The following is a 14316-nucleotide window of genomic DNA, read 5'->3' on the forward strand; positions in this document are numbered from 1 at the left end:
TCTTACTACCATCATATAGTTGGGGTACCCCCTCTTACTACCATCATATAGTTGGGGTACCCCCTCTACTACCATCATATAGGTGGGGTACCCCCCCTCTACTACCATCATATAGGTGGGGTACCCCCCTCTTACTACCATCATATAGGTGGGGTACCCCCTCTTACTACCATCATATAGGTGGGGTACCCCCCCCTCTTACTACCATCATATAGGTGGGGTACCCCCTCTTACTACCATCATATAGGTGGGGCACCCCCCCTCTTACTACCATCATATAGGTGGGGTACCCCCTCTACTACCATCATATAGGTGGGGTACCCCCCCTCTACTACCATCATATAGGTGGGGTACCCCCCCTCTTACTACCATCATATAGTTGGGGTACCCCCTCTACTACCATCATATAGGTGGGGTACCCCCCCTCTACTACCATCGTATAGGTGGGGTACCCCCCTCTTACTACCATAATATAGGTGGGGTACCCCCTCTTACTACCATCATATAGGTGGGGTACCCCCTCTACTACCATCATATAGGTGGGGTACCCCCTCTACTACCATCATATAGGTGGGGTACCCCCTCTACTACCATCATATAGGTGGGGTACCCCCCCTCTACTACCATCATATAGGTGGGGTACCCCCCCTCTTACTACCATCATATAGGTGGGGTACCCCCTCTTACTAGCCATTACATCATTTTCTGGAATTTTCCAAGCTGTTTAAAGGCACAGTCAACTTAGTGTATGTAAACTTCTGACCCACTGGAATTGTGATACAGTGAATTAGAAGTGAAATAATCTGTCTGTAAACAATTGTTGGAAAAATGTCTTGTGTCATGCACAAAGTAGATGTCCTAACCGACTTGCCAAAACTATAGTTTGTTAACAAGAAATTTGTGGAGTGGTTGAAAAACAAGTTTTTAATGACTCCAACCTAAGTGTATGTAAGTATGTAAACTTCCGACTTCAATTGTATATATATATTACACTCAGTGGTCAGTTTATTAGGTACACCACCCCGTTCACAAACATATGATATATATACGGTGTGTACAGACGATATGGGCAGTAAAATAGAAAAGATGTCTACAGCAGTAGTTACATAGCATGAGGAGCCATGACTAGAATACAGTATGAAATAGCTGAAACAGCTCTATCAACAAAATACTCGATAACTTAAGTGACTTTAACTGGAATAGCTCAAATAATATGTTTTTATTTATTTTATTTATTTATTTCACCTTTATTTAACCAGGTAGGCCAGTTGAGAACAAGTTCTCATTTACAACTGCGACCTGGCCAAGATAAAGCAAAGCAGTTTCGACAACATACAACAACACAGAGTTACACATAGAGTAAAAACAAACATACAGTCAATAATGCAGTAGAAAAATAAGTCTATATACAATGTGAGCAAATGAGGTGAGATAAAGGAGGTAAAGGCAATAAATAGGCCATGGTGGCGAAGTAAATACAATATAGCAATTAAAACACTGGAATGGTAGATTTGACAGATGAGTGTGCAACGTCGAAATACTGGGGTGCAAAGGAGCTAAATAAATAAATAAATACAGTAGGTGAAGACGTAGTTGTTTGGGCTATTTATAGATAGATATTTATAAATAGCTAAGTAACTTTATCAAATCAACTTTCAACAAGATTAGTTTCTGTATAGACACACCACGTGAACGCGCACTTTTTTTGGTGCTCCCGTGGCGTGTGCACGTCGTGTGCACGTTCAGGTTCTAAACCCAGAGACTAGTCAGCGACTGACTCGTTTCAATAGTATTTCCATCTGTCAGTGACTCCCCCCTTTGACAACTGTAGCTAAAACTGTAGCTAAATATGTCAAAGTTGGAGCAGGTCCTTGTTCTCGATCCTCCATCTGATCTTAGATTTAAAGGTAAGTGGATTTAATACCGTTGACAGTTTTCATTATCGCTAAAGATAAGGTAGGATTTTCCTCTCGGAATGATTTCACACTCCCTGATGTGGTTAGTTTTCGTGGCTAATGTTAGACGGCCAACCCGCCATTTTGAGTTGGGGAAAAGGAGACGACGGGCTGTTGTCATTAGTTACCACAGCCACAAAGTCTAAAATTGGCTATCGTAAAAGTTTTTTTTTTTTTTTTTTTTAACTACAAATGTTCAGTTTGGTTTTAATTTTAAGATTAGGTATACGGTTAATAGTGTGATTTTTTTTTATTTTTTTTTAAGGTTAGATTTTAATAAGATACATTGTAGAAATGGTGCTGTGTTTATGACTGGCTGTGGTAACTAGTGACGACCGAGACGGGCCGCTGTGTGAATCACCGGACTGTAGCGACGTGGTCAAACAGCGTGGATTTTGGCTTTCTTTTCTTCCTCAAACGGTGAAAAATAAATAATTTTGCTTCTGATTGTATTCAAAATATAACATTTTTTTTTACCAGTTCCCTGTGACAGAATCTCCAGATAAGGAATACCTGTGGTGTCTAGCTAACGTTAGCACTGGAGTTTACAACTAGCCTGCTAGTGTAAGGTAATGGAAAAACTAGCTAACGTTAGCGAGATGTAAACGAGTCCTGGCGGCATTAAAATGAGCTATTATTAGCTAGTTATTGTAACCAAGAACTAGCATACCAGGACAGAGGACATATAACTAGCGTTAGGCCTGCCTGTTAAACAGTCATTAACTAGCCAAGTTAACGTTAGCTAATATAACTTATCCGTCAAAAAGTTAGTAAAATAAAAAACTGGCTACGTTTTGAACTCCCTCAGGCTCTCCTGTAACGTTAGCTGTTCTAGCTAGCTGCATATAATTAGTTATTAGTACACTAGGAACTCAATGGTTAGCTGTATATCAGGTTTGTCAGGTCTAACTAAAATGTCATTTTTCACTGAACTAACACAATGTTATTAAATATTGTGAATTAGTATTAATACAAATCATTATTTCTCTAAAATAATCAGATTTTCAACTGGAGTATTACAAATCGAAAAGCCTCAACAGTTTGCTTTTTTTGGCTTATTTTATTTAATCAAAAAATGTATAAATGTAATGTGTGGCTGCAACCTGATGTCCCAGTCATCTGTCCCTCTGGAGCAAGATGGAAAGAGGGAGAGAGAAATAAGTGATGCATCTTGAGACCAGTACATCAAGAGTTTAATTTTTTTTAAATTCTACTATTAATCAATCATTACTATTATAATTTGATAGTAAGTCATGAAGTTAATCACTTCCTCTTTCTCCCCTGGGACTATAGCTAACATTGGCCAGAAAGTTATCTAGTAACCGGGCTCGAGACTAACTTTTTTGTCATCACCATCCTTGAATCGTCCACGAGTGCAATTTAAACCTTCCCAAACTGAAGATCTACCATCCATTATTAAAATACACTGAACAAAAATATAAAACGCAACATACAAAAAATATAAAAGATTTTACTGAGTTTACAGTTCATATAAGGAAAAGAGTAAATTGGAATGGTCATTAGGATGTGAAATCCATAGACCACAGGACAGGGAATACAGATATGCATCTGTTGGTCACAGATACCTTAAAAAAAAAAAAAGGGGTAGGGGCGTGCATCAGAAAACCAGTCAGTATCTGGTGTGACCACCATTTGCCTCATGCAGCGCAACATCTCCTTCACATAGAGTTGATCAGGGCCTGCAGAGAGTTGTCCAACTCCTCTTCGTTGGCTGTGCGAAGTTGCTGGATATTGGAAGGAACTGGAACATGCTGTTGTACACGTCAATCCAGAGCATCCCAAACATGCTCAATGGGACCAGTATGAAAAAATGTATGCACTCACTGACTACTGTAAGTCCCTCTGCATAAGAGTGTCTGCTAAATTTCAAAAATTTAAGTGTCTGGTGAGTTTCGCAGGCCATGGAAGAACTGGGACGTTTTTCTCTTCCAGAAATCGTGTACAGATCCTTGCGACATGGGGCCGTGCATTATCATGCTGAAATGTGAGGTGATGGCGGCGGATGAATGGCGTGGTTACACGTGGTCTGCTGTTGTGAGGCCGGTTGGACATACTGCCAAATTCTCTAAAATGACTTTGGAGGCGGCCTATGGTAGAGAAATTAACATTAAATTCTCTAGCAACAGCTCCGGTGGACATTCCTGCAGTCAGCATTCCAATTGCGCGCTCCCTCAAAACAGACATCTGTGGCGTTGTGACAACTGCACATTTTAGTGGCCTTTTATTGTCCCCAGCATAAGGTGCACCTGTGTAATGATATCATCTTCATATGTCACACCTGTCAGGTGGATGGATTATCTTGGCAAAGGATAAATGCTCACTAACAGGGATGTAAACAAATTTGTGCACAATTTCAGAGAAATAAGCTTTTTGTTCATACAGAACATTTTCTGGGATCTTGAATCATGACGTGTCAACTGCTGAAATGCATTGATTGTCTATGCACTGATTAGTTTTTACACTAGTTGTTGGTACTAGCTAGCTAGTTAAAGGAGTGGCTACTTTATCTTTGGCTCCAATGCTGGTGATGTTGACAGTGTCACATGACTGTTGGTTGACAGAAGTTTCCAATGTCTACCCCCCCCATGTCAAGTGCAGACATTTTTTTTTTTAGATGTTCAGATGGGACCGACGTTCTGAAAACAACATTCAGTCGCAGAAAGATAAATGGTGTTGCCAAATTTAAACTCTTGTTGGTGGGCAACACATCAACAGCTGTATTGGGGGACCTGTCACCGGCACAGCTATGTAATTGTAGAGGAAATATTAGGTACATTTCATTAAAGTGGGCACCTCGCTCTTTGTTATCAACCCTCAAAATAGTATCTATCTATGGGTTGTAAAGACTGATGGCTGAGGAGAGGAAAGCCCGGTCGGGACATAAGACTGATGGATGAGGAGAGGAAAGACTGATGGCTGAGGAGAGGAAAGACTGATGGCTGAGGAGAGGAAAGACTGATGGCTGAGGAGAGGAAAGACTGATGGCTGAGGAGAGGAAAGACTGATGGCTGAGGAGAGGAAAGACTGATGGCTGAGGAGAGGAAAGACTGATGGCTGAGGAGAGGAAAGACTGATGGCTGAGGAGAGGAAAGCCCGGTCGGGACATGAAAGACTGGGACGAGGAGAGGAAAGCCCGGTCGGGACATGAAAGACTGGGCGACGAGAGGAAAGCCCGGTCGGGACACGAAAGACTGATGGATGAGGAGAGGATGAGACTGATGGACGAGGAGAGGATGAGACTGATGGACGAGGAGAGGATGAGACTGATGGACGAGGAGAGGATGAGACTGATGGACGAGGAGAGGATGAGACTATGTGCTTCCCAAAAAGGTCTAAATAATTGTTTTTTTTTTTAAGCAACGGAAACCTTCCTGTTGGGAACCTCCTAATGTATTGAGCTGTTGCAGAGTTGCCAACTTTGCATGGCTGGCAGTAATTAGTGATTTTGAAGGTGCTGAATAGGCATTTCTGTTTTTCGGTTACTTTTAAAAAAAAGTACATACCGGCCTTAACTGGGGCAAAGAAAGGTTGGTCAGCACAACTCCATATTTGGTGTGTAACAAACTTATTTTGACATGAACTAAAAACAGAAATCCATATTGTGATAAGTTAGGAGACATTTTTTTGTGGAGTTGCACAGTTACTCTTATCTTTTTATTTATTTTGTAATTTATTTTTACATATCAAAGAAATTTCCACACACTACTTGTCAAAAGTTTTAGAACACCTAATCATTCCAGGGTTTTTCTTTATTTTGACAATTTTCTACATTGTATAATAATAGTGAAGACATTAAAACTATGAAATAACACATATGGAATCATGTAGTAACCAAAAAAGTGTTAAACAAATCAAAATGTATTTCAATTAACAGGTGTCCCTTCTTAAAAGTTAATTTGTGGAATTTCTTTCCTTCTTAATGCGTTTGAGCCAATCAGTTGTGTTGTGACATGGTAGGGGTGGTATGCAGAAGATAACCCTATTTGGTAAAACACCAAGTCCATATTCTGACAAGAACAGCTCAAATAAGCAAAGTGAAACAACAGTCCATCATTACTTTAAGACATGAAGGTCAGTCAATATGGAAAATTTCAAGAACTTTGAAAGTTTCTGCAAGTGCAGTCGCGAATACCATCAAGCGCTTTGATGAAACTGTCTCTCATGAGGACCGCCACAAGAAAGGAAGACCCAGAGTTACCTCTGCTGCAGAGGATAAGTTAATTAGCGTTACCAGCCTCAGAAATTGCAGCCCAAATAAATGCTTCACAGAGTTCAAGTAACAGACACATCTCAACATCAACTGTTCAGAGGAGACTGTGTAAATCAGGCCTTCATGGTCAAATTGCTACAAAGAAACCATTACTGAAGGACACCAATAATAAGAAGAGACTTGCTTGGGCTGAGAAACACGAGCAATGGACATTAGACTTGTTTAAATTTGTCCTTTGGTCTGGAGTCCAAATTGGAGATTTTTGTTTCCAACCGCCGTGTCTTTGTGAGACGCGATGTGGGTGAACGGATGATCTCCGCATTTGTATTTCCCACCGTAAAGCATGGAGGAGGAGGCGTTATGGAGTGGGGGTGCTTTGCTGGTGACACTGTCTGTGATTTATTTAGAATTCAAGGCACACTTAACCAGCATGGCTACCACAGCATTCTGCAGCGATACGCCATCCCATCTGGTTTGGGCTTAGTGGGACTATCATTTGTTTTTCAACAGGACAATGACCCAACACACCTCCAGGCTGTGTATGGGCTATTTTACCGAGAAGGAGAGTGATGTAGTGCTTCATTAGATGACCTTGCCTCCACAATCCCCCGACCTAAACTCATTTGAGATGGTTTGGGATGAGTTGGACCGCAGAGTGAAGGAAAAGCAGCCAACAAGTGCTCAGCATATGTGGGAACTCCTTCAAGACTGTTGGAAAAGCATTCTGGGTGAAGCTGGTAAAGAGAATGCCAAGAGTGTGCAAAGCTGTCATCAAGGCAAAGCATGGCTATTTGAAGAATCTTAAATATAACATCTATTTTGATTTGTTTAACACTCTTTTGGTTCCTACATGATTCCATATGTGTTCTTTCATAGTTTTGATGTCTTCGCTATTATTCTACAATGTAGAAAATAGAAAAAATAAAGAAAAACTCTTGAATGAATAGGTGTTCCAAAACCTTTGACCGGTAGTGTATTAGCCCAAGTTATTTGGTTACCAGGTGATCCAGCATATGGTTTATAAGGTGGTATAACGCTGCTACAGAAAGAGACCTGTATTTTAAACATTCATTTAGATCTGTATTTTTTTTTTTAAATTTTAGAGACATGAGACATTTGAAATGTGATAGTATTTCAAATCAAGTTCAGATACATTATTTTGGTAATTACAGCATATTATTTGCTCCAAACACTAACTTTTTGTTCAATTTATATTTAACTTTATTACAATACATACCAAATGTTGAACACTAGGGATGCACGATATATTGATGAACATATCAGACGATATTAGCTAAAAATGCCAACATCGGTATCGGCCCGATGTCTAGTTTAACGCCAATGTGCAAATCCGATGTCAAAGCTGACGTGCATACCTCTATATAACGTAGGTACATGACGTAATGACGCCACGTAGAATGTTACGCTATACATACAACACAGCATTCCTAACCTAGCCCACAATGTCTGCTGTGTGGATCGAGCACTCATATGGAGAAGTATTCAGACCCTTTACTCAGTACATTGTTGAAGCACCTTTGGCAGCGATTTATAGCCTCGAGTCTTCTTTGGTATGACGCTGCCTGTATTTGGGGATTTTCTCCCATTTCTTCTCTGCATATTCTCTTAAGCTCTGTCAGGTTGGATGGGGAACGTCACGGCACAGCTATTTTCAGGTCTCTCTAGAGATGTTTGATCGGGTTCAAGTCTGGGCTCTGGCTGCGCCACTCGAGGACATTCAGAGATTTGTCCGGAAGCCACTCCTGCATTGTCTTGGCTGTGTGCTTAGGGTCTTTGTCCTGTTGGAAGGTGAACCTTTGCCCCAGTCTGAGGTCCTGAGCACTCTGGAGCAGGTTTTCATCAAGGATCTCTCTGTAATTTTTGGTTTAACGTCCCAGCTCTAATAATAACGCTTGTAGAGCTGTCTAATCGGAGTTTCCTGGCCGTTAGATGAGACACATCCAGGGCTTTGCAGTGCGACCATTTCTTACTCTCATATGTGCCTAAATATTTTGCTGTGCGACGTGGCATTTTTATTTATGAGCACGAGTACGCCAAAGAAAAGAAATGAAGAATTCTAGCTTCAATATCTCAAATATTTGTCATTGTGCTCCTAAATTTCTTTGTGGTCCACCTACATTTTTCAACTTAGGTGCAGATGTGCTCCTTGTTAAAAAAAATAAAAATAATAATAATTAAAAATGTATAATTTTAATCTGCATAGAGTGCTGACATCTGCTACTCGTCAACATCTCTAAAACATAGATACTGACACAGTGCTGGCCATGCCCTGCCTGTGGTCCAGGACCTTTCTACGCCTTCCTGTACAACATTAATGGAGGAGAGAAAGTTAGTACTCCTTCCTGTACAACATTAATGGAGGAGAGAAAGTTAGTACTCCTTCCTGTACAACATTAATGGAGGAGAGAAAGTTAGTACTCCTTCCTGTACAACATTAATGGAGGAGAGAAAGTTAGTACTCCTTCCTGTACAACATTAATGGAGGAGAGAAAGTTAGTACTCCTTCCTGTACAACATTAATGGAGGAGAGAAAGTTAGTACTCCTTCCTGTACAACATTAATGGAGGAGAGAAAGTTAGTACTCCTTCCTGTACAACATTAATGGAGGAGAGAAAGTTAGTACTCCTTCCTGTACAACATTAATGGAGAAGAAAGTTAGTACTCCTTCCTGTACAACATTAATGGAGGAGAGAAAGTTAGTACTCCTTCCTGTACAACATTAATGGAGGAGAGAAAGTTAGTACTCCTTCCTGTACAACATTAATGGAGGAGAGAAAGTTAGTACTCCTTCCTGTACAACATTAATGGAGGAGATGGGCGAACTAACGACCAGTACCAGAGCTAGTAGCCATGCCCCTTGTCTGATAGTGCCTTTTTAGAAAATATTCACACCCCTTTTACTTTTTCCATATTTGGTTGTGTTTACAGCCTGAATTCAAAATGTATTAAATTGAGATTTGTTTGGACACTGGCCTACACACAATTACTGCATCATGTCAAAGTGGAATTCTTTTTTTTATAAATGTTTTTCAAATGAATTACAAATAAAAAGCTGAAATGTCTTCAGTCAAGTATTTAACCTCTTTGTTATGGTACGCCTACATAAGTTCAGGAGTAAAAAAATGTGCTTAACAAGCCCAGAAGTTGCATGGACTCACTGTGTGTGCAGTAAGTGTTTTAACATAATCGTTAAATGACTGCCTCGTCTCTGTGCCCCACACATAAAATATGTCGAGCAGTGAATTTCAAATACACATTCGACCACAGACCAGGGATGTTTTCCCAATTCCTCGCTAATAAGGACACCTATTGGGTTGATGGGTGAAAAAAAAATGAGCGGACATTGAATATCCCTTTGCTCATTTTGAAGTTACTAGTTACACTTTTAGATGGTGTGTCAATACACTTAGTTACTACAAAGATACAGGCCTCCTGACTCAGTTGCCGGAGAGGAAGGAAACTGCTCATGGATTTCACCATGAGGCCAAAGGTGACTTTAAAACTGTTAGAGTTTAATGGCTGTGTTAGGAGAAAATTGATGGCTCAACAACATTTGTAATTTTTATAAAATACTAATGAAAACAAGGTAGCTTGCGCAGAAAAAATATTTCATAACATACATCATGTTTTGCAACAAGGCACTCAAGTAATTCTGCTAAAATGTGGCAATTCAGTTTTTGTCCTAAGTATAAAGTATTATGTTTGGGGACAAATGAAACACATTACTGAGAACCACGCTCCATATTTTCAAGCATAGTGGTGCCTGCATCATGTTATGAGTATGCTTCTAATTGTTAAGGACAAGGGATTTTTTTTCAGGATAAAAATTAAATCCTAGAGGAAAACCTGTTTGTCTGCTTTCCAACAGACACTGGGAGATGAATAACCTAAAAGGCCAAATCTACGCTGGCATTGTTTTACCAAGAAGACAATAAATGTTCCTGAGTGGCCGAGTTACAATTTTGACTTAAATCTGCTATGGAAAGACCTGAAAATGGTTGTCTAGCAATGATCAACAACCAATTTGACAGAGATGAAAGAATTTAGAAAAGAATAATGGGCAAATGTTGAACAATCCAGAAAGACTCTCAGCTGTAATTGCTGCTAAAGTTGCTTCTATAAAGTATTGACTTGGGTGTGAATACTTATGTAAATGAAATTTCTGTATTTCATTTTCAATAAATGTGCTAACATTTCTAAAAACATGTTTTCACTTTGTCATTATGAGGTGTTGGGGTTGTTTTAATCCATTTTGAATTCAGGCAGTAACACAACGAAATATGGAATAAGTCAAGGAGAATGAATACTTTCTGAAAGCACTGTAGGTCTGCTGAACGACCTGGACCAGAGCTAATAGCCATGTCCTGTCTGATGTCTCCTGAATGGGTTTCAACATCTTCTGATCATCAGTTACAAGCGTTACATTTTCCCCTCAGTCTCCAGATGAAAACGTCATTCTAGCTAACTGCTTTCTGGAATCGTTGCAGGACTAAATACACTAGATGACTGATAGGGGGTGCTGTGTTGAAGCCACCGTGCCTCCATCTTGGTACTACCCCACCATTTATAAATAATATTTTGGAAGCGAGAGAAATCCATTTATTAATGTATAAAACATTTTTTGCCATGTTTATTTTTTTTACAAACACATTAATGCACACTTTTTTTTTTAAATTATATGTGAGCTAAATAAATGAGAATGTATAAAAACATTTTCATTTAAATATATATATATTTTTTTAGATTACTGTTACTGTCCCCACTGCAAAAAAAAACCCCAAACTTAAATAAAAACTCATTTGGTCCTATAGAATTCCATTCATTCCTATGAGGATCGCTCCTGATGTGGAGTGCCAATATGGCCGACTGGTGGTATCAAAGCCTCTCAGTAGCCAATAAATGGCATCTGCAATCCAGGTTTTATATACAACATTGGTAATTGACCAGCTCCCTCTCTTCCCAGCCTCACTGAAAAGGGTAAATGGGCCATGTCCAAGGAGCTGTGAGCCAGGATAAAAATGTAACCTTCTCTGTAAATTTCCTCAATAACAGATGAAAAACATAATGCAAATACATTGTGTGTGTGTGTGTGTGTGTGTAGCTAGACTGGTCGCTTCAATACCATAACGTGTGTGTGCTGCCGCAAACTGGGATTTGAATGATCAACATTACCAAAAGTAAACTCAGCAAAAAAAAAATGTCCTCTCACTGTCAACTGTGTTTATTTTCAGCAAACTTAATGTGTAAATATTTGTATGAACATAAGATTCAACAACTGAGACATAAACTGAACAAGTTCCACAGACATGTGACTAACAGAAATTTAATAATGTGTCCCTGAACAAAGGGGGGGGTGGGTTAGGGTTAGTGTGGCCACCAGCTGCATTAACTACTGCAGTGCATCTCCTCCTCATGGACTGCACCAGATTTGCCAGTTCTTGCTGTGAGATGTTACCCCATTCTTCCACCAAGGCACCTGCAAGTTTCCGGACATTTCTGGGGGGAATGGCCCTAGCCTTCACCCTCCGATCCAACAGGTCCCAGACGTGCTCAATGGGATTGAGATCCGGGCTCTTCGCTGGCCATGGCAGAACACTGACATTCCTGTCTTGCAGGAAATCACACACAGAACGAGCAGTATGGCTGGTGGCATTGTCATGCTGGAGGGTCATGTCAGGATGAGCCTGCAGGAAGGGTACCACATGAGGGAGGAGGATGTCTTCCCTGTAACGCACAGCGTTGAGATTGCCTGCAATGACGACAAGCTCAGTCCGATGACGCTGTGACACACCGCCCCAGACCATGACGGACCCTCCACCTCCACCAGAGTACAGGCCTCGGTGTAACGCTCATTCCTTCGACAATAAACGCAAATCTGAGCATCACCCCTGGTGAGACAAAACCGCGACTCGTCAATGAAGAGCACTTTTTGCCAGTCCTGTCTGGTCCAATGACTGTGGGTTTGTGCCCATAGGCGACATTGATGCCGGTGATTTCTGGTGAGGACCTGCCTTACAACAGGTCTACAAGCCCTCAGTCCAGCCTCTCTCAGCCTATTGCGGACAGTCTGAGCACTGATGGAGGGATTGTGCGTTCCTGGTGTAACTCGGGCAGTTGTTGTTGCCATCCTGTACCTGTCCCGAAGGTGTGATGTTCAGATGTACCGATCCTGTGCAGGTGTTGTTACACGTGGTCTGCCACTGCGAGGACGATCAGCTGTCCGTCCTGTCTCCCTGTAGCGCTGTCTTAGGCGTCTCACAGTACGGACATTGCAATTTATTGCCCTGGCCACACCTGCAGTCCTCATGCCTCCTTGCAGCATGCCTAAGGCACGTTCACTTAGGGACCCTGGGCATCTTTCTTTTGGTGTTTTTCAGAGTCAGTATGAAGGCCTCTTTAGTGTCCTAAGTTTTCATAACTGTGACCTTAATTGCCTACCGTCTGTAAGCTGTTAGTGTCTTAACGACCGTTCCACAGGTGCATGTTCATTAATTGTTTATGGTTCATTGAACAAGCATGGGAAACTGTTTAAACCCTTTACAATGAAGATCTGTGAAGTTATTTCGACTTTTTATGAATTATCTTTGAAAGACAGGGTCCTGAAAAAGGGACGTTTCTTTTTTTTTTGCTTAGTTTGTGGACACCTGCTCGTCGAACATCTCATTCCAAAATCATGGGCATTAATATGGAGTTTTGTCCCCCCTTTGCTGCTATAAGAGCCTCTACTCTTCTGGGAAGGCTTTCCGCTAGATGCAGGGACTTGCTTCCATTCAGCCACTAGCATTAGTGAGGTCTGGCACTGATGTTGGGCGATTAGGCCTGGCTCGCAGTCTGTGTTCCAATTCATCCAAAAGGTGTTCGACGGGGTTGTGAGGTCAGAGCTCTGTGCAGGCCAGTCAAGTTCTTCCACACCGATCTCGACAAAGCATTTCTGTTTGGACATCTCTTTGTGCACAGGTGCTTTGTCATGCTGAAACAGGAAAGGGCCTTACCCAAACTGTTGCCATGAAGTTGGAAGCACAGAATCTTCTAGAATGTCATTGTATGCTGTAGCCTTAAGATTTCCCTTCACTGGAACTACGGGGCTTGAAAAATGAAAAACGAAAAACAGCCCCAGACCATTATTCCTCCTCCATCAAACTTCAGTTGGCACTATGCATTGGGGCAAGTAGCGGTTCCCTCGCATCCGCCAATCCCAGGTTGAATGCCAGATGGTGAAGTGTGATTCATCCCTCCAGAGAACGCGTTTCCACTGCTCCAGAGTCCAATGGCGACGAGCTTTACCCCACTCCAGCTGATGCTTGGCATTGCTCATGGTGATCTTAGGCTTGTGTGCAGGCTGCTCGGCCATGGAAACCCATTTCATGAATCTCCCAACGAACAGTTCTTGTGCTGACGTTGCTTCCAGAGGCAGTTTGGAACTCTGTAGTTAGTGTTGCAACAGATGACAGACGACTTTAACGTGCTTCAGCACTCAGCGGTCCCTTTCTGTGAGCTTGTGTGGCCTACCACTTCGCGTCTGAGCTGTTGTTGCTCCTAGACGTTTCCACTTCACAATAACAGCACTTACAGTTGACCGGGGCAGTTCTAGCAGGGCAGACATTTTGACTAACTGACTTGTTGGAAAGGTGGCATCCTATAACAGTGCCACTTTGAAAGTCACTGAGCTTTTCAGTAAGGCAATTCTACTGCCAATGTTTGTCTATGGAGATTGCATGGCTGTGTGCACCTGTCAGTAACGGATGTGGCTGAAATAGCTGAATCCACTAATTTGAAGGGGTGTCCACATACTTTTGTATATAGTGTATTTAAAAAAATAAAATTAAAAAAACCCTTTGGTGACATGAATGTAACTGAATGCATGTGGACAGAATTTTATCCAAGCCTCTTTTTTTCTAAAGTGAACCTGGAAATGTTAGTAACCTATTACACAGCTTAGCTCCACACCTCTCTCTGAATTGAACCTGAAGGAGCAAGGTTTTATAACAGTCATAGGCCTATTCTCTCTTGGAAGGTGCTGGCCCTAATACAGCCCAGCTCCACAAAATAATACAAGTTGAGGCAGTTCTTTTCTTCTCCTCTTTCTGGAATTGATTCAAGGCTGTGTAA

The 14316-nt window shown here is 41.3% G+C and overlaps 1 protein-coding gene across 2 annotated transcripts in view; it reads left to right on the forward strand.

The window, feature by feature from the left end:
- Window positions 1–1666: 1666 nt before the first annotated feature.
- The window catches only part of LOC106596674 (vesicle-associated membrane protein-associated protein A), a 57695-nt gene continuing 45045 nt past the window's right edge, over window positions 1667–14316 (forward strand). Inside the window, exon 1 of one of the 2 annotated variants that reach the window (XM_045714426.1) lies at window positions 1667–1907. In XM_045714426.1, coding sequence (XP_045570382.1) covers window positions 1850–1907 — 58 coding nt within the window. In that variant the 5' untranslated portion in view covers window positions 1667–1849. The remainder of the gene's footprint in view (window positions 1908–14316) is intronic. The other variant, XM_045714427.1, reaches the window with a different exon arrangement.

This window comes from Salmo salar, chromosome ssa03 (genome assembly GCF_905237065.1).
Source record: "Salmo salar chromosome ssa03, Ssal_v3.1, whole genome shotgun sequence".
Classification (NCBI taxonomy): Eukaryota; Metazoa; Chordata; class Actinopteri; order Salmoniformes; family Salmonidae; genus Salmo; species Salmo salar.